This window comes from Dermacentor albipictus, chromosome 7 (assembly GCF_038994185.2).
Source record: "Dermacentor albipictus isolate Rhodes 1998 colony chromosome 7, USDA_Dalb.pri_finalv2, whole genome shotgun sequence".
In the NCBI taxonomy this organism is placed as follows: Eukaryota; Metazoa; Arthropoda; class Arachnida; order Ixodida; family Ixodidae; genus Dermacentor; species Dermacentor albipictus.
This window is the reverse complement of record NC_091827.1, coordinates 47748682-47772901: the sequence shown is the minus strand read 5'-3', so window position 1 is coordinate 47772901 and position 24220 is coordinate 47748682. Positions and strand designations below refer to the sequence as shown.

Sequence of the window (24220 nt, the reverse complement as noted above, 5' to 3'; positions counted from 1 at the left end):
GAAGACCAGCACAGGCCAAGTAGCACGACCCTAGTGTTCTAGGTCAGCATCAATGGGTTTGTTCAAAGAGCGGTGCCTACTGTCACGTACGGCCTGCAAGGGTACTGACCTACAAAATTTTTCCCAGCCAGCCGCAGCTGCGGAGGTGGCGAGCTTCCCAGAAGCGACCCTGGAACCCTTCCCCACCTGCTGCGGCGACTCTTTGGGACGACGATGTGCCGCATCAACACCCCCTCGGCACCGCTATGACTAAACGCAATCGGCGGACCAAGTATTGTTAGTGCATTCGCCGTGGCCACCATGGGTTGCTTGGAGTGGGGGAATTCCTGGAAAGAGATGCAGCGCCGCTCTCACGGGCGCCAGAAGTCGTCGGTCAATGGACAGACGCCGCGGCCACCGACTACGGGGTCAGTTCTTGGATCAAGAGGTGCCTGCTCGGGTTAGGAACACGGTCTGCAAGAAACCCTCTCACCTTTCCTGTCCGGAGAGGTGAGAAACCCTCTCACCTCGCCTCACCTGTCCGGAAGGCGACACAACGACGACGAATAGAAACTGGCGACTGGTCTGGAGGTCGTGCATTGCGTATCACATCACTGGTAGACTCAATGGTAACTCATTGCGTATCACATCACTGGTAGACTCAATGGTAACTCACTGGTACCAGCACAGCATGCTTCGCTTACACAGATTCCGTCAGATTTAGAACTACACTTAAAGAAAATACTTTATTGCTCGCAAGGCCATCATTTTGTCAAAGTGTCGCTACTCCGAGTGACTTCTGCTTGGCCACTGGTTTCCGACAGGTGGCGCAGTGCACGGCTTGCGCGGACGCCCATTGGCTGCGGCTTAGTGCGTCACGCTGCGAGCGCCGACTTGATGGCCTTGAGCCGGACGAACTTTCCTTTCCCGCAGGCACCTTTGTAGTCGTCCATTTCAACGTTGTACACTGCTAGGCCGGTGAAATTCCGGGGCATCATGCTCAGCCGCTTGTTCGCCTGTAGAAGAACAGCAGGGAAAATTAACGTTCACGAAAACTGGCCTTGGTTTGCCGACATGCCCCAGCCACCCCCGAAATGACGGCGACGAAGGCGAGCTGCTGAGGCTTCAGCACCATGTTACCGCAAGCGGAAGAACCAGTGCATGCAGCTAATAATTATCACAATCACTGTCATGATCAGCCTATTCTATGTACACTGCAGAACGAAGGACTCTCCCGGTGATGTCTTGTCTCGACTGTCTTGTGTCTCGCTTCGCCTATGCTTGATAATCTTTCAATAGTGGCTTCCAAATACACGCTACAGCAGTGGCTCTCAATAACGGAACCAAATCTCGAAGAATATTTTTTTTTGCTGGCTGTAGACAATGTCATGAACACGTCGTTCATGACATTGTCTACAGCCAGCAAAAGAGTATCCTTCGAGGTTCATGAAGACCTCGTATTTGAAAATTCCCAATTTCATCTCAACATCTGGTGTCGTAGACCGTGTTTTCCTTACTTGGCACCCACTTTGCAGCCCTAATAGACCAGTGGTTATCCACCCTATGCATTATGTCGGCTTGTTAACTTCATTCACTCTAATCCACACAACTGTCTCCGTGTCTCTTTCCATTAGGCCTACCATTTCCCCTACTATATTGTGGCAACTAGACATTCCCTGTGTTTCCGCCATATAGCGAGCCTTCGAAAGTCAACTATTCATGAAGTCGAACATTCTCCCATGCAGTCGAACATAATTTTTTTTTCTCCCCTGCCTTCAAAAGTGACTCGTCACCTACCGCGCCGTAGATCTCGGAGGCGCTGTCGCCAAATGCCTACGGAAATTCGCGAGGCGCTTTACGAAGTACGAAGTAGAATGTGCTTGTGTCCCAAGCAGGCCTGGGCACTGTAGCTGATAAACACACCGGACATTTTTTATTCGACGATTGTTTCCGGCCCTCAACGTCTAACATTATGATTACCCTGTGCAGGTGGATACCAGCTAATGCCTCGCTGTTAGACTCCGACAACGGTTTCTGACCGCAGCTTGCACGTGACTCACTACGCAGCTTACACCAAAAGCATGGACTTCTGCACGTGCAGAGCTTTGTCGCGTTCCCATCAAGTTGGATAGCTCGTAGTAAAGACAATTATTCGGAGCTGTACCCGCACTTATTTTCCCTCCCTTCTGAAACTACATGAAGGAAGTAGCTTAATTTATCGAGCCTTTTTTATCAAAAAGAAAAAAATGATGTAGTACCAACCCATCGATGAGGATTTCAAATTGATTAGCTTTGAGCGGTTATACGATGCGCTCGCGTGGTGGGTAGCAGTAGCCATGGCCTGACGGTTACATTTTGGATGTGCCAATTTCGTTTTCATAAAAATCTCTAAATATAACGTCCACTAAATGTAAGGTCTGCTTGTTGTGAACGTATCTCCTGAGAAAAGCTGGTCACATATGATGGCTGTTTTGTCACAATATTGGTTAAATTCCGGTTGTGGTGACAGCCGCAGCGATTCCAGTCACGAAGAGAGCACGTGTATTGTGACGTCATGACGCGCCCACCGTCCCGGTACCGAAACCAAAACTACATTGTAGAGATACGCATTACCGTAATATTTAGGCAATAATTTGTAGTTATATATCTATAGCAATAATAGATTGAAAAATAAGTATTTTTTTCGAAAGAGCTTAAAAAGTGTTTACCTTTAATAAGTCACAAGAGCCAAACTACGAGAAAGATTCATGACGTCACACTGACGTACCAGGGCTCTGTCCGCGGAGCGAAATGAAAAAAGTGAGACTGGGAACTACATCATTTTAATCAACGTTTTGCGTGATATTAGCGCGACTGGAGCTCTCTCAATCGGCTTATTGTTTCCCTTGTGTTTTCTTTACCGTAACCAGATATAAAATTCATGAAGCTGTAGCGAATATTAGTTGCACGTTGATCGGCGGAACGCCGTCTAACCTTCCGTTACACTGTCGTGATCGAAAACGTACTCCGAAATTTGAGGAGAGTACGGTTCTGTGCAAGCATAAGAACGGTGAAGTGCGCCTTGTGGTTTGGTTCTGCAGCACAGTATTTTATTAATAGCGGTAGCGCACTTGCCTCCTGGGTATCCCAAACCGAGATTACTTCGTTAACGTTTCGTGAATGCACCAACGCGTCCATGAACTGACGGGTTGGTACTGCCTCCTAGCGAGCGTGCACACTTGTGAGACCTTCCGAGTTCATAGCCGGCGAAAGGCCAATGGTCGGCGTTTGTGTTCCTGCTTGGGTCGTGTTTTTTTTTTACGCCTGCCTTTCACTGTCACGAACATTAGGCCGTTGCTTGGCTCACCTTCTTTGTGAATGTGCTTGCGGAATCGAAGAGAGCGAGGAACTTTTTGTGCTCGTCCGTAGCGTACAGGGTGCCAGTGTCCTCGCTGTCCTTTTCAGTTTTCATTTTGCACACCTACGAGCAATAAAAAAATACAAGGAAGTTGAGTATTCCAGCAGCCTTTATCGCCTAGTTGTGTGCGTATTAATTCCGCTGAATATTGCAAACAATATTTAACACGGTACCTGCATCTTTGGAAAAATTAGGGGACGAAATCAGCAAAACAACTCGCCTTATTACTGCCGGGAACAGTTGCATGCTGGCGCATCGACACCGGTAGCTGCTAAACGAAATTATCTGTTTTCCGGCAATTTCTAGAAACGAACTCCACACATATGGACCTATATTTTAGCAAACATGTATATCTCAAGCCTTATGGCAGAGCACGGCACTCTGACGAGCAGTCAGCACACTCCCTATTAATAGCGCTAGGGCTACAGTCTCCACAGAGTTCCATACAATCGCTGTAAGGTACTGTGGCGCAAGTTTCTACAGAAGCCGCTAGCAGGGCGGTTAAGCAAGCATGGATTTGCGTGAACTTAGTCCTACTGGCTTCAACTCATTTTCAACAAGGTACTGCTTTATAAAGACAAACAAACATTATTACAAGTGCCCGACGTCAGGCTTAGAACACAGGACCTCTATCATAGAAGACCGAATTTGAGAATATCCCGTCACAAACGCATGGACAAGCGAAACCGCCGCGATTGGCAACGATTACGCGTGCTCGCAGAGTATCGCCTTCAGAATTCAAAGACAAAGCAGATTGCTTTGAAACTTAGGCCAATCAGGGCAGAAAAGGCGAAGTAAATGAAGCCACAAGTATGTCTGAAGCCACGTGCAGAAAGACCAGGCAAATCCATGCACTAAGCCTAATTTCCATGGATACTGAACAGTATGCAGCGCCAGAGGTCCCTCTAATAATTATTGAAGGAAACTGGTTGTCGATACGTCATCAAGTCTGAAAAATGTGCAGTCTCGTGCGCATGCGCCCATTGTTCACGGTCTGGCAGAAAACTGTCCGCACACGACGCGCGATTTACTTCCGCTACGCCTATACTCACTCCGGTAGTGCGTTCGCCGCTCGCCAGAGTGCTCTGCGTGTAACCTGAGGAACGAGCTCGTGTTCGCAGTCATAAAACTGTACTGTACAATTGCTTTGCGGTGCAAGCGAATGCTTCGTAAACCGGCAAGACGGAACCGCGCATTTCAACAAGGGACGAGCAACACACTTCGGCAATGGGCATCATTCATTCATCATTGATTCCTCCTCGCAACAGCCAGAACAGATGGCGGAGAAGCGCCCCCTCACACAACCTACCATAACAACTAAGCCATCGAGCTTAGACACCATGATGCATGCTTCTAATGAAAACTGATTTGGAGAATATGCATACATAAGGAGGCAGAGATAAACGTTGCGATTACCTTTTGCTGTTGTTGATAAAGGAAAAGGGAAGTTGGGAAAGAAAGGCGGTCCAACTGACGAAAAACCGCAGGCTGTGAGAAAAGATTTCCCACATCGGCCGCCATGACCCTGGCTAGTCACAAATGGCCTAGAAGTTGAGTGAACGGACAGACGATGCCGTGGTACGAATGGTAGAGCATCGAATGCGTCAAGCTGATGTGATTTCGCCTCTCACACGCTGGAAGTTATCGTTAGCTTTAATTTCTATTTTCTTCATTAACAATACCAAAAGCATGAGCTTCATCGTCTGATAGGTTCATACAGTTGGTACTAAATGTTAAGCCTCCCGGTTCCCTTCGTTCTACAGACCTTAAATTACGTTATAGGGTTTTACGTGCCAAAACCATGATCATCAGATCATGGTTTTGATCTGATCATGATCAGATCATGATCATGATCAGGCAAGCTGTAGTGGCGTTTTCACAAATCGAAGCACACGGTGTTACGGTTGGCGTGTAACACCCCAGTCAAAAAGGATGCACGAAAGACCCTGCTCAACCGAAACGGAGGATTGATTCCTAATTTGATATTCTTATGGTGGCTAGAAGGGGGAGGTGACGCCAGCGCCGGCATATCCGCCGAGAAAGCGCGATCCTCTCGTTCAAGTGCTGCCGCAAAGGCCGCGGTGGCGCTGCGGTCAGCTTGGTGATGCAGTCACGCGGTTGCGCGCGTGTGCAGCTTCCCGCGGTGTCTGGCCGGCGCGACAGCGTTCCTGTTCCTTCGCGGCTGCCAAAGTGTTCTCTCGTTTATGGCAATATGTGTTTCGCTGCTGACATGTTAATGTGAGTGCCGGACTTCGCCGAACAGATGAATTCCAACGCGAAAAAACGCGAGGCAGCGTCACTGCTTCGCCCTTGGCTGCACGTCCGGCTATGTGTCGTCGAGGCAGCGGGGAGGGTGCTCTAAACTTAGGAGGGCGCGCTAAGTTGCATATTGCTTCAAGGGCGAACGTCTTAATTTTTTATTTAGAGGAAAGTAATATCCCTGCCTCCCCATTTCTTAGTGGGTGTTCAATGTTTAATGTTTTTCTTTCAAATATACACAGAAGCATGTGTAAATGTCATATCTTGTATTTTGAATTACCCTGAATATATGATGTGCAGTGCTTTGCTATTACTACGATGTGCAATAAATTTTCGCTATGCTTTGTATTACCTGTTCTGAACCCCATTCACATTTTTTAGGAGTAAGCTGACGCTTCATATTACTGAAACTTAAGGAGTGGAAGACACCGGCCAAAGAACAGCCAACCTTTTTTCTCTCATTTAATACCCCTTTTAATTTCCTTTTTACATATTCCTTTATGCCCTGAGGCAATAAATAACGTTAATAAAAAAATGCGATCGCACGGACCCGAAACATATTTCCATCCTAATCCTTTGGTCTATGTCTCTTACTGTCATCATGCCCTATATTGACCACACAGGACTCATTCGGACCCTTCAATTCCTGAAACTGAAAGGATTCGCGAATAGCGCTTTAGATACGCCGATGTGTTATGCAGCAGATGTATTGCAGAGGCAACAACTCGATTTTAATGGTTTTGTTTGTGGAGTTTCACGTGCCCAAGTGACTCAGGCTATGAGAGATGCCATAGTGGAGACATGAAGGACTCTGTAAATTTCGACCACCTGGGGTTCTTTGACGTGTACTAACATCGCACAGCAAACGAGCGCCTTGTTTTTCGCCTCCATCGAAAAGCGGCCGCCGCGGCCGGGATGCCATCCCTCATCTTTGGGCACAACAATCGGGCGCCCTAACCACTGCACCACCACGGCTTAAAATTGCATTCTGTCAGCCGTGTTCACGTTCGACTAGCGTTTAATGAGCTAAAACATTGCTTGCAACAACATCACTAAAAGGCCGACGCGTTGCGTGCACGGCAGGCCTGCGTCCTTGCGTATGCTCAAAGCCAGCGGCGCGTATCATGCATCGCATTACGGCCAACAGCGCCACCTACGCCCGGCTTGAAATGGAGGAGCGGCTTCCATCCGCCGTTGGCGTCACCTCTCCCTTCCAGCCACCATAATATGGTTGTTTCGTGCTGTTGCCAGTCTGGTGGAGTGTCTACAGGCCGCTTTGTGTTTGTGCGACCAAGGGGAGAACCCTTTTCACAAACTGTGCGACTCTAGGAGGGACCCTTTCCGCGAACAAACGTTGCCTTGAAGAAAGGATTGGCACCAGCGGAGACAGGCAAGTGCAACGTCGCCTAGGAAAGTGGGAGCAGCCGCAAAGCACCACCGGGGACGTGCAACATCGCCCAGGCAAGTGAGAGAAGCCGAAAAGCAACGAGGGGGACTCAGTGCATGTCACGTGACATTGAAGTGAGCCAGATCCCGCCTACGGTTTTAGTGGGCCTACTTGGGCCCCGTAATGAACTTTTATTTTCATTCATTCTCTTCTTATCCTTCTCAAACCATTGGATTAACAGTAGAAGGCTCGCACTAGAAATCATCTCGTACTTGCCTGGTCGCCATGGTCTACCGGACGCCTGCAGCCCGCCGACAACGTCACGCAACCCAATAGTAACGCCGGTCGAGCTTCGAGAAACAGGCGTCGCAAAAACTAGTGTTTCCGCATTTCGCCCCCATCGAAATGCGGCCACTGAGGCCGGGATTTGAACCCGCGACTTCGTGCTTACAGCCCAATGCCGTAGCCACTAAGCAACCACGACGGGTTCTACCGGCTTGATAGTAGATATGCGGGATGCGAGCTTTAAATTTTATTATTTGATTATGCAGACCGTACCAAATTAACCACAGACGCTATTTGTTCGAATGTATGACAACTTTACTTTTTGAAAACATTACCCGATATAAGCTGTCGACCAATATTCGCGACCAAAGGATCTCGACGTATAGTCGTGAAGAAAGCTAGCATACCGAGGTATCGGAGTTCCTCCGATGCTTGCCGTATATCCAACGCATTCGAATACACTGGGGAAAAACTTCGTTTGATGTGCCGAAGACACCTACCAAGCCTACGATGAGGACGACGTTTCTCCGGCAGTTTCGTTGAGAAACTGCTAGAGGGGCAGCGACCAGCGATATCGAAAGAAAAAAAAATGTCCTATCCTTGAATTACTTTTCATTTCTCGGCAAGTTGGATATGTACACCCGGCCACAAGATATTATGGACCACGAAATTTGAGAAAAAGCTGAATATCTCCACAACCTCACAACGCAACCTGGTATTTACATTTCGGGCATCGGCTAAAATATGTTAAGAACATTTTCGTACGCAGTTCTACTGGCTACTGCTACAGGCTGCTTGGAAATTGAACGTTTTCTGTGATCCCGTGGTCCGTAAACTTTTGTGGCAGGGTGTACTGGTCGATCTATATTCTGGTGCGACCTACATTTGAGTAAACACGGTATTATATGGACAGCCGCGATGAAATCTGCGAGCGCAATCCAAGGCTCTTCTTGCGATGGTTAAAGACGAGCGGCGCAGACTCACCGACGAGTAGTCCATGTTGAGGCTGCTCTCGGACATCTCGCGGGCAGCCGCTCCACTCCACGTCTTCTTCATGCGGTAGGTCCTCGCGAACATGGCAAACGACAGGAGCGCGTACTTGCGTTGGCTCGAGATCGCCTCCAGCTGCTCCTCAATGTCGTCTTTGATCGCAGCCTGAAGAAAATTGCGAGGGGAAGGCAGGAGATTCATTCATTCATTCATTCATTCATTCATTCATTCATTCATTCATCACGTCTTGCATTGAGCCTGGAATAGGTCGAGAGAAGCGGACAGTAAAAACGAATTCAATCCTTCCTTCATTCGCCAAAACTAAGGCCATGACGTAATGTGCACGTCAACACCTCTGCCGCTACTGCGAATGAACCACTCCTTTTTTTTACTCGCATTGGCAGTGTTCCTCGAGCCATCCGACTCCGTTTACCGGCTAACGGGCCCTGCCAGCCACCAGGTGTACTGAAGTCCTTACCCGAAAGGGGTGGCATACCCCATGACAGTTGGCCGCCACCCCGAGTTTTCATTTCCGTCTTTTACTGGCTTAGAAAAGCTGTATTCTCGCCGCAAATGACAAATTCGTTATTACACAAGTTTGATACTACCGTCTAGCTCGACCTAATAATTTCCTTTCATGTCCTTTGTCCTGTGAGTGTTCGTTGAGCTTTCTCTCTCCGGCGCGGTGGTTGCACAAGGCGCCGCCTGCTACGTCAAATTGGCGAAGCACCGACATCAAACCGGGAGAAAGAGGCGCCCACATACTATACCTGAATGACTGTTGTGCAATATCATGATTACGATGATTGCACTGTTTCATTATACGTTTCTTTTTCTGTGTGTAACCACTATTATTGCATATGAATATTGGATCATTGTATTTTAGCACATCATTGTGTGAAAAAGAACGCTCAAGAAACTGAAACAAACTGAGCTCAAAGATGATCGCATTGCACAAACTGCATTAAAACTCTTTGGAGGACGTGCGCCGTGTACTGGTGTCAGTATCAATGTGTGCGATCCTTACAACAGTCCTTTATTTCTTCGAAACCAACGTTTCTAAATGTTTCTTCCATTACGCTTTTGGTGGGGTCGATCACCTTTCACCAGCAGTCTCTGCGATTGAAGCGATCGGTCCACTTTACTGCGCTTGAACTTATCATGTGCATCAAAAGTTCTGGGTGCCAAATTTCTTGGCACCCCCAGAACTTGACACGCCCATAGCTCTGGGCTTGTCAAAACTGCTGGGTGCGTCAAAACTGCTGGGGGGAGTCAAAAGTCCTGGAACCTTTTAAGCATTTAATACAGAGTAGCACAGGTAATGACATTGCACCCACACAACTACGGTGCCCGTAAAGAGCCGTGCCAGTGAATCACTAATATGTAAGAGTCTGAGAAGACTTAAGATGAAAGGCGTGCCCGGTGAATGTAATGTTTCATAATATTTGTTCGTGGACTGCCATTGTCAAAATTCTCAGGAATGGTTTAGTCAAAAACGTAAGACGTGGTATAAGCATCTTTCATCATCATCATTAGCCTGGTTAGGCCCACTGCAGGGCAAAGGCCTCTCCCATACTTCAACAACCCCGGTCATGTACTAATTGTGGCCATGCCGTCCCTGCAAACTTCTTAATCTCATCCGCCCACCTACCTTCTGCCACCCCCTGCCACGCTTCCCTTCCCTTGGGATCCAGTCCGTAACCCTTAATGACCATCGGTTATCTTCCCTCCTCATTACATGTCCTGCCCATGCCCATTTCTTTTTCTTGATTTCAACTAAGATGTCATTAACTTGCGTTTGTTCCCTCATCCAATCTGCTCTTTTCTTATCCCTTAACGTTACACCTAGCATTCTTTCCATAGCTCGTTGCGTCGTCCTCAATTTGAGTAGAACCCTTTTCGTAAGCCTCCAGGTTTCTGCCCCATAGGTAAGTACTGGTAAGACACAGCTATTATATACTTTTCTCTTGAGGGACAATGGCAACCTGCTGTTCATGATCTGAGAATGCCTGCGAAACGCACCCCAGCCCATTCTTATTCTTCTGATTATTTCCGTCTCATGATCCGGATCCGCCGTCACTACCTGCCCTATGTAGATGTATTCCCTTACGACTTCCAGTGCCTAGCTGCCTATTGTAAATTACTGTTCTCTTCCGAGACTGTTAAACATTAGTTTAGTTTTCTGCAGATTAATTTTTAGACGCACCCTTCTGCTTTGCCTCTCCAGGTCAATGAGCATGCATTGCAATCGGTCCCCTTACTTACTAAGCAACGCGATGCCACCACCACCATCATCATCATCATCATCATCATCATCATCATTGTCAGCCTGGTTATGCCCACTGCAGGGCAAAGGCCTCTCCCATACTTCTCCAACTACCCCGGTCATGTGCTAATTGTGGCCATGTTGTCCCTGCAAACTTCTTAATCTCATCCGCCCCCCTAACTTTCTGCCGCCCTCTGCTACGCTTTCCTTCCCTTGGAATCCATTCCGTAACTCTTGATGACCATCGGTTATCTTCCCTCCTCATTACGTGTCCTGCCCATGTCCATTTATTTTTCTTGATTTCAACTAAGATATCATTAACTCGCGTTTATTCCCTCACCCAATCTGCTCTTTTCTTATCCCTTAACGTTACACCTATCATTCTTCTTTCCATAGCTCATTGCGTCGTCCTCAATTTAAGTAGAACCCTTTTCGTAAGCCTCCAGGTTTCTGCCCCGTACGTGAGTACTGGTAAGACACAGCTGTTATAAACTTTTCTCTTGAGGGATAATGGCAACCTGCTGTTCATGATCTGAGAATGCCTGCCAAACGCACTCCAGCCCATTCTTCTGATTATTTCAGTCTCATGACCCGGATCCGCAGTGACTACCTGTCCTAAGTAGATGTATTCCCTTACCACTTCCAGTGCCTCACTACCTATTGTAAACTGCTGTTCCCTTCCGAGACTGTTAAACATTACTTTAGTTTTCTGCAGATTAATTTTTAGACCCACCCTTCGGCTTTGCCTCTCCAGGTCAGTGAGCATGCATTGCAGTTCGTCCCCTGAGTTACTAAGCAAGGCAATATCATCAGCGAATCGCAAGTTACTAAGGTATTCTCCATTAACTTTTATCCCCACTTCTTCCCAATCCAGGTCTCTGAATACCTCCTGTAAACATGCTGTGAATAGCATTGGAGAGATCGTATCTATCTGCCTGACGCCTTTCTTTATTGGGATACTGTTGCTTTCTTCATGGAGGACTACGGTGGCTGTGGAGCCGCTATAGATAACTTTCAGTATTTTTACATAAGGCTCGTCTACACCCCGATTCCGTAATGCTTCCATGACTGCTGAGGTTTCGACAGACTCAAAGGCTTTCTCGTAATCAATGAAAGCTATATATAACGGTTGGTTATATTCTGCACATTTCTCTATCACCTGATTGATAGTGTGAATACGATATATTGTTGAGTAGCCTTTACGGAATCCTGCTGGGTCCTTTGCTTGACAGAAGTCTAAGGTGTTCCTGATTCTATTTGCGATTACCTTAGTAAATAGTTTGTAGGCATCTTTAATAGTTGTAGGCATAATCATCTTTAGTTATACAATAATGTCGCTATATAATCCGTCCATAGGGCATGGATAAGCGTATAGCATACATATACCTAAATATATGTGGAGCAATAGTGCAATAAAAGTGGGAGTTTCGCCCGACGGGCGACGCACTTATAGCGATAGCAAGATTTAGCGTTGCACTCAACCAACTCCTCTGAAGGTGTTTTAACTGTGCGCGGATGCTACATGCACGGCTGTGTCCTAAATATCTGGCACCCTTGAATGCTTCAACACGCTGCGTAGGGCGTGTAATATTATCGCACAGACGCCACTGTGCTACCAGTATTTCACTTTTTATTTAACAGTTATTTCACCGCGCTCCACGTAGAGATTGGCGCCAGTGAACTAACAGTTTCATATTGTAAGAAGTACCATTGTTTTGCGTGTTTTAATTGTCCAAATAAATTTAATATATAGAGCATGCACTGGGGTATAATTTTTCATGACTTTGTTGCGTGCTGCAATTAAAAAAAATTCTGAGGAATATTTGAAATAAGACTGCTCTTTGCGTGTACGGCATGAACATATTGCCTACATATACATAAATGTGTGTGCAACCTTACAGCGACGGCGAAAATTCGCCATCGCAGATAAAAGCCATACACGCACGGACGGACATGCCCTCTAACGTGGAGGCACTGAGGCATCGCACACACATTCTTACTCACCAGAGACAGAGCGTTGTGCTCGGACAAGTCCACATCGTCGGGGTTGGGCGCGAGTGGCCAGTGGTCGCCGGCGGGGCCGAAGTTCTCGGTATGCAGCTTGATGATGACCATGGTCAGTTCGGGGAAGTCGCTATCATTCAGAACGAGCAGCGCATAAGATCAGTAATGTTGTATGTTGGGACAGTTGGTGATTCATCATCATACCTTGCCGGTGGAGCAGCGCACTGACACGGACAAAGTGAAGAGACGCAAGAGAAGACTAAAGAAAAAAAAAACTTTGTAATAAGAATGTTTGTTAGGGGTGCAACAAATGCGATAGGATTGCACACAATGATAGATAGGTGCCCTAAGTGACGTGATGCCCGAGTATGCGCGGGCAAATGATTAAAAAATGCCTTTATTCTTGCCTTGATCTCGTCTTTGACGCCTGAGATTGCGCAGGTATATATATATATATATATATATATATATATATATATATATATATATATATATATATATATATATATATATATATATATATATATATATATCATATGATATATATATGATATATATATATCATATATATATATATGTTATATATATATGTGTGTGTGTGAAGTATCTGTTCTGAAATAAAATAGCTGCGAGTGCAGCGAGTGTCGTCTTTTCTTGCGCGTCTTCATCTTGCCCGTGCCAGTGCGCTGCTTCACCAGCAAGGTATGATGAGCACATAAGATGCACTGTCCTACACGTGCGCTCTATAATCGCGCCGTAATGTAATGCGACAAGGCAAGGTAGGTGGCGCTACGATCACGCATCACATAAAGCTTTAGCATCACACAGCACGCAATGCTGACGGACGCTAGAGCAGCTGTTCGCACCATCTGCACTTACGGACAAACAAATATGGCGTGCTACATGACAGCAACTGATGCGATTGTGCTTGACGTGAGGGGCGACTTTGTACAGCCGTGACCCATACGAGAGGGAGCACCTATGCTTTTTCAAACGCCCGTAGGGCCCATACACACGTACCATTCATAAAAGCCAAAAGGGTTCAATGATACAAGAAAGTTATTAAGGGAAACGTTGCGTACCAAGTTCCCAGATTTGAGCTCATATATAGCGAGTCACGGTCGCCTTAAAAGACTTCGCTGTTCGCCGATGCTGATGACGATTGTACGTCACAAATTGACCAAGCTGTTGTCACACAGAAGAGACGAAGCAGATCTGAGCGTATTAGCTGCCTAACGGCGAGCAAACGAAGAGACGCACGTATACGTTCGCACGGCCGCGCTCGGGGCATAGCTTCCGCAGAGCGCCGTCTGCATTCGCGACCAAGGCACAGTGGCCCATTGTATAATGGACGCTCAACGCATACAAAACGATTTGCGATTTGCCGCAAATGTCACAAACGTAGTCGCAGTTATATCAGGTGGTTATTCTGCAGAATACATAGTATGCACGCACGTCATTCAACGATACTCCGCGACTTCCGGTTTACGGCAGCGCCATGTTGGGGAGCCTATAGGCCTATGCGCGCGCCTGTTGATAAGCTACCCCAAGATGGCGGAAGGTAGCGGACGCAGACGACAGCAGCGGAAGTGACGTCACGTGCATACTATGTGTACGTAGCAGACCAAAGGCCAGTTCTCTATGAAAAGCGTGGATTGATACATTCATGGAGAGTTTTACGATAGGGGGTGGGACAAACGGTTTGCGTACGCAAGAACTAGGGGCCACAGTACTGCGCCACGCAGACCGCTTCTGCGCATGCACAGTACTGTGGCCCCTAGTTCTTCCGTACGCAAGCCGCTTGCGTCCTCTGAACTAAAGCTGTCTTATGTGAGCACACTTTTGCATCCTCTTCAGTCCCATAGTTCCCAGTTATGTACATTGTTTTATTCCTTTTCAGGATTAGCTCAGCAGAAATTACGTAAAATATCGAATCCCAATTTAAAGTCTGAGGTGTGCGGAAAAGTGTAAGAACGGTTTAGGCGCATTACTGCTGTAAGCCTTTGGGAAAATTCCCACCGATTTGCTATGGCCATTGCGCAGTCACAGACGACAAAAGGAAACTATCAAGTACCTCTCGATTGGCTTAAGTTGATACGATAAAAAAAGAGGATGCAGCGTCAATAAGCCAGCGTACCGAGTGATGTTAGATCATGTACGATCAGCTATGATTTTTTTTTATGACAAGGATCGCAAGTAGACGACACTTTTTTTTCCATTTACATGGGTATGCTTCCTCTAGCATCCAACCTGTGTATTCAAATAAAAATACTATGAAATATTAATTTCATAGTATATACTAGTCGATAATGAGGGCCGACTTGAAATGTTATGTTCCCCTGAGCGGGCTTCTGGTCTGAGGAGGGTATAAAAGAGTGCAGCAACAGAAGTTGAGAAGAACTCTACTTTTTCTCATCCGTTCGCAGCAACACAGAATAAGGTGTTTTGAAGTGGGAACCATGGCCAACCATAAGCTGTGCGCTTCGAAACAAAGACTTCACTAAAAGCTGTTTATATATATTTCCAAATTTATATACTCGAATTCATACACTGAAATATATGTACTGAAATTTCGCAGCAAAGTCGCAAATTATGATCCCGATCATTTAACACGACACTTGACAAAGTTATTCGCTTGGTTTGTCGGGCAAAAAATACGGCGATGTAGCCATCGTGTGCACCGTTCACACATTGAGGGAAATGTACTAAATATGGCGTCCGTGATGCCACCTTGTCACTTCCGGCGTCCACAGTAATCGTGGCCTTGAACATTTGTTCCTGCTAATCACCGGGAGTGTGAAGACCAAGTGAATACCTATGTGAAGACCAGGAAAGCCGTAGACTAAGGCAAATCGGCATTTGTTTTTTTTTGACGAAGCATGCGCAGATAAAGCGCAAAAAAAATGAGCGCTAACAAGTTTGGTACTATATGCAGAACAAGCTGCGTGAGGATTGTCAGACCACCGTCGAAGTCAAAGCAGTGTTCAGCAATTGATACGCGAACACTGCTACAGAACTCACCAAGGATGACGACTTCAGAGAGTAGACCTCGAGCAGCAAGTGTTGATGTCGTAAGCGTTATATTTCTCGCCTAGGCGAGAAATGGTCCCAAGATTTTGTTCATGGTCCCAAGATCTAGTCTGGTCCCAAGATCTGGTTCCCAAGAACAAGATCATGGTCCCAAGATCTTGTTCATGGGGAACGGTTTTCTACGGTTTAGAATACGGTTTAGAATTAAGAACATTCAGAACAAAAGAGTGCACATAATTATACCCGGCGGTTATGAGCCAACTCTGCTCCTAGCTTCCTCGGAATATGCTTTGAAGAGTTCGTTACGCTAGGGGCAGGGGGGTGTAGGGAGAGCACCACTAGAGATGGTAACGTTTGCGTTCTTGACCGGCGGGAAAACACTCCGGAGACCCTGGTTCGATTCCCACCCAGCCCATCTTGCAAGTTGTTTTTTATTCATGAAGTGTTTGCTGGGATTTATCGCTCATGGCCAACGCCGCCGACACCGACACCGACGTCGACGCCGACGACACCGGCTTTTCTGCGACACGAGCTCCTTAACGCTGTCGCGTTAAAACAAAGCAGTGCTGGCTCCTCAACCTCGAGTTGTAATAAATTCACTATTGGAGATGTTTCTTCACTACTAATTTGCCCTGAGTGTTCAGCTTCCAGAAAATACGGTTCAGTGTCAAAATCAGGCGCGTTATCACTGGACGACACTTACACGGAAACTCGCTTGGCGGCGTCGAGGATCTTTGCTCCTTTCGAACCGTCTCGGAGTGATAGACCCAGAGCCTTGTGATACGAACGGGCTGACGGCTTACGCTTCAGAAACTCGTCGGCTACCTGCAAGGTCGGAGCAGCGAATACTGCAGCGTGTTGAGATATCCGAGCTGCGACATGAGCTCACTGAAGCGAATTGCTTTCCCTGGCTCCGCAAAATCAAAACAAAAAAAAGACTTGTACAGATTGTGTTTGTGCAGAATTGTAGCATTGAACAATTGTACAACTCTGTACAATTGAACAATTGCACAGAATTTTTCGTCAGACAAAAAAAAAACTTGCGCGTCATCGCACGCTTATCTGAAGTGATAAATATTTTTCGTGGGCGTGCATGGAAGAAAATTACATGTTCGTAGCGTTTAACTGCAGAAGTTGATGTATAACGACTGACCGGAGCAATTGGTTGGTGTACGGTTAAAAAAAAATTGAAGTTAAATGTTAGGAATTAACCGAAGCCACATGACATGAAGACTGATGTATTATATACGCCACAAAAATATACCACGAATTCCATTGCAGGGCCCTATTACATATCGTAACAGTATTGCAACAAGCTGTATAAACTATCCCATTTGCACTACATTGACGAACTCCGATTTGCATACTCGCGTACGCGTGACTTGCAATACCGTCCTAACCATTTAGCTGCATTTGATTTAACTCTTAAGCACGAACGATGAATTATAATGACGGTAGGAAGGAGAAATTGCTTAAGCGCATGACATTCTTCAGAAAGTTTCTCCAAAATCGGTGAGCTTACAGCTACCACGGAAACTTCCTCAAATCCGTTTTAACTGCCCCGAGCGATGTGTGCCTCAGCTTGCGCGAAATTTCACCATGTTTGCGAGGGCGTTAAAGATGTCCTGCTCAAAATTTATTGGCGCTATATCGCGTACATTAACATACTTTTAAGGGCCTCAAAAGGTCACGTTTACCAATTCATAACCACTCGCAACTCATTAGTCGATTTTTTAGAGTTTATGACTTTGTGAGAAGCTGACAAACTCGCACACCAAATTTGCGCTACTTCAGCGGCAACCGTGAATTTTCATATTCAAATGGACGTAAAACACAAATGCTCTCGAAACAGCCGAACTAATTCGATTCAAGTTTGTTGTTAAGACTTAATAACCTATATGCCGTAGTTAAAATTATTTGATAGCCTGCACGAGGGTGCATTTTCTCCATTTATTTTATATGCAACCAGCCTCATAGAATTCGGTACACTGAATGTACACGTGTATTTTGCTTGTGAGCTCCTAATTTAACAGCTCTCGATCGAAAACAGCTGCAGATCTAATCGTATTTCCAGATTGGGTAACAATGAGTTTTCATTCAAATTGACTGAACCGTTCACTGTGCGCCGTGCTACTAGAGCTTTCTCTCAACCACCTCCGAGCCTGCCCGACCCAAATAGTAAGCTCACACTGCAGCGTCAATCGTAATGCGTGCCGTGTGCGCCATGTATGCGTCGCACTGGCGCTGTCGAAGAGCGAGGCGCGCGCACTCACCTTCATCATCATCATCATCATCATCAGCCTGGTTACGCCCACTGCAGGGCAAAGGCCTCTCCCATATTTCTCCAACAACCCCGGTCATGTACTAATTGTGGCCACGCCGTCCCTGCAAACTTCTTAATCTCATCCGCCCACCTAACTTTCTGCCGCCCCCTGCTACGCTTCCCTTCCCTTGGGATCCAGTCCGTAACCCTTAATGACCATCGGTTATCTTCCCTCTTCATTACATGTCCTGCCCATGCCCATTTCTTTTTCTTGATTTCAACTAAGATGTCATTAAGTCGCGTTTGTTCCCTGACCCAATCTGCCCTTTTCTTATCCCTTAACGTTACACCTACCATTCTTCTTTCCATAGCTCCTTGCGTCGTCCTCAATTTGAGTAGAACTCTTTTCGTAAGCCTCCAGGTTTCTGCCCCGTAGGTGAGTACTGGTAAGACACAGCTATTATATACTTTTCACTCACCTTGATGTACTGCAAATCGGCGTCCTTGAGGTTGTCGTAGTCCTCGATGTTCTCGACATTCAACATGCCGAAGTGGAGCATCTTGGCGCTGAACAGGTCTGCCATGGCGGCCATCAATTCAGATTTCTTCTCCTTCGCAGCATCCGCGATGGCCCTGCAGCGAGAAAAAGAGAAAGGCTCACTCGCCGAAGTTTAGGCGGTCTGCAATGCACCTGGACTTTGAAAATGTGTATAGGGTGCATCGCAGCATTTCCCTTGCTCTCGTTACGTTCACAGCGGTAGAAGTTTCACTACAGGAGTGAGTGCCGGTTAAAACGCGTGGGCAGAAATAACGGCGTGTTCGAGTGGTCGTGAGTATGAATGTTGGGCGAGTGTCGGCCAATAGAGGTGCGCGTGACTGCGTATGCGAGTGAGTGCGTGGACTACACAGATCGCGTCGAGGCGGTGCCATTCAAGCAGAGTATTCAGCATACGATAATGAGGAAAGAAAAAGAAATAAACCCGCGCTTCAACCGCTAATTCAGTCAAGCCGAGCTTTCACAACTGCCGCCGGCGTAAGAAGCGGCGACAGGCTGGCTTAGAGGAGGCGACTTACAAGGAATCAAGTGGCGTTTCTACGGACAAACAGCTAGGCCAGCGTGTCGGAGAACAGGGCTGACACAGTCAAAACACTGGACCAGGGTCTCTGTGTACCTGTACCTCCGGCCAGGAGACACATGGGCCATGGTTAGCGCACCTCCCCGCACCAACCAGAATGCCACCCCGAGAACCGCTGTTCTCGGACGCGTCCACCATGTGCTAAATCTCGCTAATGAACACTGTGCGAAGCGCCAAGAGGGACGTCGCCACCGCCAACGCTGTGGTCGCGTGCGTTCTATCTGCGTAGCAAGTTCATCTCCGCTGTGCTAAATCTACCAATAGAGTGTTTTAGTTGAGCGTGTTTACGCTCCGCTAAGCAGCTAAGCGGAGCGGAAGCGCGAATGCGCATGCGCCGTCCGCTTAGCCGTAAGCGGGATAGCGGAGCGAGGAACACGGTCCGCTTAGAAGCTGCCTGAGCAGAGCGTGCCGCGCAGCACTTTGGCTAGCGTTGGCGTCAGAACGGATTGGATTGGATGCAGAAAGCAAGTGCGCTGGCTAACACGTGGCGTTCCCCAAGACGGCGCTTTATTTCCCATTGGATAAAATGGACCGGTAACGCATTACAAGCGCACGCCTAGATACTTCATGGAGAAATAAGTTATATGTATACATATATACATTTTACTGTATAAGAGTGATCATAAAGTTTTTTTACTTTCTTTCATTACCCTGAATTTAGCCAGGGGGTGCTGCAAAAGGTCGAAAGGTCCGAAAGGTCCGCTCCGCTACGTTAAGCGTAAAACTAAAACGTGAAAATCGCCCGCCGCTCCGCTGTGGCTTAGCGGGGCAGCTCGGAGCGGTGCGTATCGTAAAGACGCTCAACTAAAACACTCTTATACTCTGACGCAAACCACTGCGTGCGTCTATCGAGGGCAGCTCACCCAGTGGCCATGGATGTGCCGAACGATGTCCTTGTGTACTTCCTGGCGGCGGACTTGAGAACGTCAAATGCCGGACTTCCGTCCTTGGGAACGATGGCTTCAGCATCACCGTCGTAGGTTACATCCGTGTAGAAAACGACGTCGCACAAGCCGTCCGAGGGCACCATGGTTTTCACCACCCCAGACTCGCCGTAAGAGCACACGAGAAGCCTAGCCTTTCCTGCAAGCGAAATTTTTTTAACGTGCTACGGTTCAGGAGGCTACGAACACGCGACACCGCTGAGGTCTGTACTGCCCACAGAAGAAGCAACTATTTTAGAAGCGCGTTAAGCAGTGAGCGATGATTAGTGAAATTTCGTTGCAGCTGTCCTCTAAAAATTTACCTATCTGGTTGGCATTGGTCACGCTGCATGCTGGCCTCCCGCTGTGGGTTCAACTACCTTGTCCAAATATTGCGAGTCGTTCGCAGAGATAACATGATTGCAGCTGCTTAATGAGCGTAGTTGAACTGCGATCAAATGTGCCGAATTGATAGATGAAAATGGCCATGTCAAGATTGCTTAAATAGTTCAAATAAACACGCCGCCAGGATAGCAGGTGCATGACTAATTGCCAGAATTGTGACGCTGCAAAAGACGAGGCAGGACAAAAGCAATATGGACGGGCGCATCCTTAGAACCGATTTACTATCGGAAGAACACTGTATATACAGGCGTACAGGATACGCGCAACATTGCACACTCAAAAGCGATCTCCCAGAGAGTTGCATTCGTTGCTGTGCATTGCAATAGAAGATTCACTTGAACATGAATCATCCTTCTTCGACAAAATATGGCCCAGGAAACTCGCGTACAACTGCATCACGGCTTTGTTTCGGAATTTGAGCACCCGATAGCACGGACTCGCATGTGCATTTACAGCGATGAAGATGGTGCAAGCCAGTTCCATCCGCCACGGACAGTGCATGTTCTAAGCAATCACTGATGTATCGGCAAGCTTGGCCGAACTGCACGTTGCCACATCTTAACGGATTTTCGTAAACTGCCCTCACACAGCACTCTACAAAAGACCTAGCATGCTATTTTACCCGATTTTGTTCTCATTTTCCGTGTTCCAGTACACATCTGCAAATCTTAGATAATTTGCACGGCGCAGAGAAAGCCACAGGCACGTCATACTTGAAAGCCGCCTTGTTTAGATTGTGCGCCGGTGTGTGACAGCAGGGAAAGACCATGTTGAATTGTAGAACCAGGAGGCTTACTTTTGAACGGCTTTAGCAGTGCTTCAGCTATGAAAGATAGCGACACACTCTAGGATAACCCGCTGAAAGGAACTAGCTTGCACGGCGTGATCTCATCAATTCTGATTCCAGACTCACAGATGCGATCGCTCGTGTTCCAGGTTTGGAATGGGCGAAGTCAGAAGGTGAAAGGCACACGGCGGGACGGTACGTCGTTGTCAGAAACATTCCCATAAATGTCTAAAAACTGGAGACCGTTTGTCAACCGGAGTCTCCTGGCTAAAATTAAGGGATTTCCTGTGTTCTGTTAATACATTTAAAACATCAAACGCGTGTCGCGCACAAGATACACCAGAGGCTTTCATTTAAGCAATAAAAAATAATTCATATCTAAAAGTGCGAGATAGCTTGAAATCTAAAACCTTTTCTAAATATGCATCGAAAAGTGTATCAACTTATTTCAGCCTAAAGAGTTTAAATTCATTTAAAGTCAACTTAGCAAAACAGACTATGTTGTAGTTGGGCGGCAAGTGCAGTCGCAGTTTGTTACTTTTACAATACTCGCACGTTTGTGCGACATTCAACATTGGACTCGCTGCTGGCCTCCGGATGCGGGCTTCGCCATCCTGTGTGAATTTCGCCAGAGGTTTGCACACAGTTGAAGGTGTCGGTTCGAATAATTTGAACTGACATTGACTGAAATCAATTCTAGTGAAATGGTGAAAAAAAAATAAAGAGGTTCAAGATGCTACTCCTCACTCGGTGCGGCCTTGACGGCCAGTGTGCCAGCAGCATGACGTCCCTTGATACCGCGCCGGCTACTGGCGTGCTGGACATAAGGAACTGTCAATTTGTCGGGTATTGCCACGTAGCCTTTTAGCACGCCATTCGCATCGAAGAACCCGACCGACTTGTATGACATCCAATCCTTATCGGGGAGGACCACCTCAGTCTCCTTGGCTTCTTCGGCGCCTACTTCCAGCTTGTCTGGCCTGCCGGAAGAGGGTGAAATTAAGGAAAACATTTTCGGGGATAGTACTTGTCATAACAAAGATCTCATTGTGAGGTGCTCCTTAGAGGGAGGCTACGAGTCATTTTTGACCACCTAAGGTTCTTAAAGGCGCACTTTAATGTGTATATACATGAGTAAATTACCCCCTCCCCCTCTCCTTTCGCCCTTTGAATGGAGGTTGCCATTTGGCGTTCGCGATAATGTGGTAAATATTAGAAGAGAAAATAAAGTTCAAAGTCATTTTCTTTAACGCTCCCGTGCATAAGTGCGTAAACCGTCTGCTGCTTACCCTTACACCTTCAGAACTCACGTTATTGTATGCTTCTTGGGTGTAAAGGTAAATGATCTTTACAAGTTTGATATCAAAGGGTCCCTCAACCAGGCCACATTGCAAATTTTGGTTTTAGGCTGGATATTACGTGTCCTCTAGGGAATGTTTTACAGCAAGAATTATTGAAATTCATTCACCAATGGCACGGCTAGAGATACCTGAAGTGTCATCGACCATCTCCCACCTTGCCGCCGTCTTGCCTCCGCAAACAAAATTCCTTCCCTGCGTTATCCTAAACCAGAGCTGGGGGATCACATGACGCATGCGTCACGCATCCTGTTTTTTATTCTCTCTTGTTTGCGCTGAGTGACGCATTCCGGTGACGGGTTTCGCGCAACACACGATTTTGTTGAGTTTGTCTCTTCGCGCAACACACGATTTTGCGCGCTGTGCACGAGAACAAGCTGACTACACTGTAAAATAATTAACACCCTAAAAAGTGAAAAGGAGTGTAAATGTGTAAACTCACACCCTTAGGGTGTGTGTTATAGACACATTTACACCTTCATCCACTTTTAGGGTGTAAATTATTTTACAGCGTAGGGCTATAGGGCAGCGCCACACTGAAGCAGAAGCAAGCGGCTCAAAGAGCACGATCGCACGCTGGAACCTCGTAGAAAATGGCGGATAGGGTCGTTTTCTGCGCACACGACTGCACGACGGGGGACCAAGCACACGAAACGGAAGTACGTCACGGCACAGAGTAAAACGAACACTTGCAGGCATTCACTTTGTGGCTTTTCTCTAAACTTTAAGTCGTCTGTCTATAGGGGAGCAACAGATGGAACAAATAATTGCTGGCACCTTGAATAATTCACGAAGTCAGCTGTTACGGATACTGACGTTTCGGCGATACGAATTACGTACAGCGCACGTGTACGTTTGACCTCGACCCTCCGGCTTTAGGCGTGGGCGCGAGGCGTTAGGCTTAAAATTTCAGCTGTTTTCGCGGCGCGCATGTAGTGTAACACTTTGCAGACGACATCATCTGCAAACCGAAAGCTGTTTGAGATATTTATCGTTGATCCTCGCTCCTAATCGTTTGCAGTTTAATACCCTGAATACTTATTCTAGGCATGCATTGAATAGCAAGGTACTGTAGCACAAAAAAAAGGAAGGAAGCCAGTGCCGCTTTTTCTGTTTACCACTTTCCTAGCTTCTTGCGGAAGACTAAGGTGGTTTATAATTAATTTTTCTTCAACGCATCCCTTATGGATGAAATTCTTCCGGCTCTCTGGTACACTTGAAGCCGTGAGTCCTAGCCGTCACCGGCGGTGTCAGCATTCAGCATGTCGTATAGTATCTCCTGCCTCTGTGAATTATTCGGCTGGTACTCCATCTTGTCCTGCCACTCTTCCCTGGCACATGCCTTTAACCTTCTGTTAAGATTTCATGGCTGGCTGCTCTCTGACCTATGCCGAGATCTTTATTGGTTTGAGTTTAACATTGACGAGTTAATGACGGTGAACAAAAGGACTCCGAGGTGACCGTCACTGAATTCGGGCACTGCGCCAGGTGCGTGCGTTCCTTTAGCCAGTCAGCAACATGTGCCATTAATCTGAACGCGCAGCGCATTGTGGGGCAACGGACAACGGCTGATCCCCGACTCTCGCGAATGTTTGGCTCACGCGACTGGCACGCAGTGTTCGCAACAAACTACGTAATGCGGGGCCGAGAGAAAACACCACAAGCAGGAGGAACAGTTTTTTTCATTCGTAAAAGTATATCCTCCCTGGACCTGACTTGCACTCTTGGCACTGCAGTGGGCGTCGCTCTAG

At 47.0% G+C, this 24220-nt stretch overlaps 1 protein-coding gene across 1 annotated transcript in view; it reads right to left on the bottom strand.

Moving 5' to 3' along the window:
- Positions 1–706: 706 nt before the first annotated feature.
- The window catches only part of LOC139047970 (uncharacterized), a 136252-nt gene continuing 112738 nt past the window's right edge, over positions 707–24220 (bottom strand). The window contains exons 13-20 of the mRNA XM_070522206.1: positions 21859–22091; positions 19860–20079; positions 18340–18493; positions 16301–16422; positions 12568–12697; positions 8292–8462; positions 3326–3439; positions 707–995 (exon numbers count right to left, since the gene is read on the bottom strand). Coding sequence (XP_070378307.1) covers positions 855–995; positions 3326–3439; positions 8292–8462; positions 12568–12697; positions 16301–16422; positions 18340–18493; positions 19860–20079; positions 21859–22091 — 1285 coding nt within the window. The 3' untranslated portion in view covers positions 707–854. The remainder of the gene's footprint in view (positions 996–3325; positions 3440–8291; positions 8463–12567; positions 12698–16300; positions 16423–18339; positions 18494–19859; positions 20080–21858; positions 22092–24220) is intronic.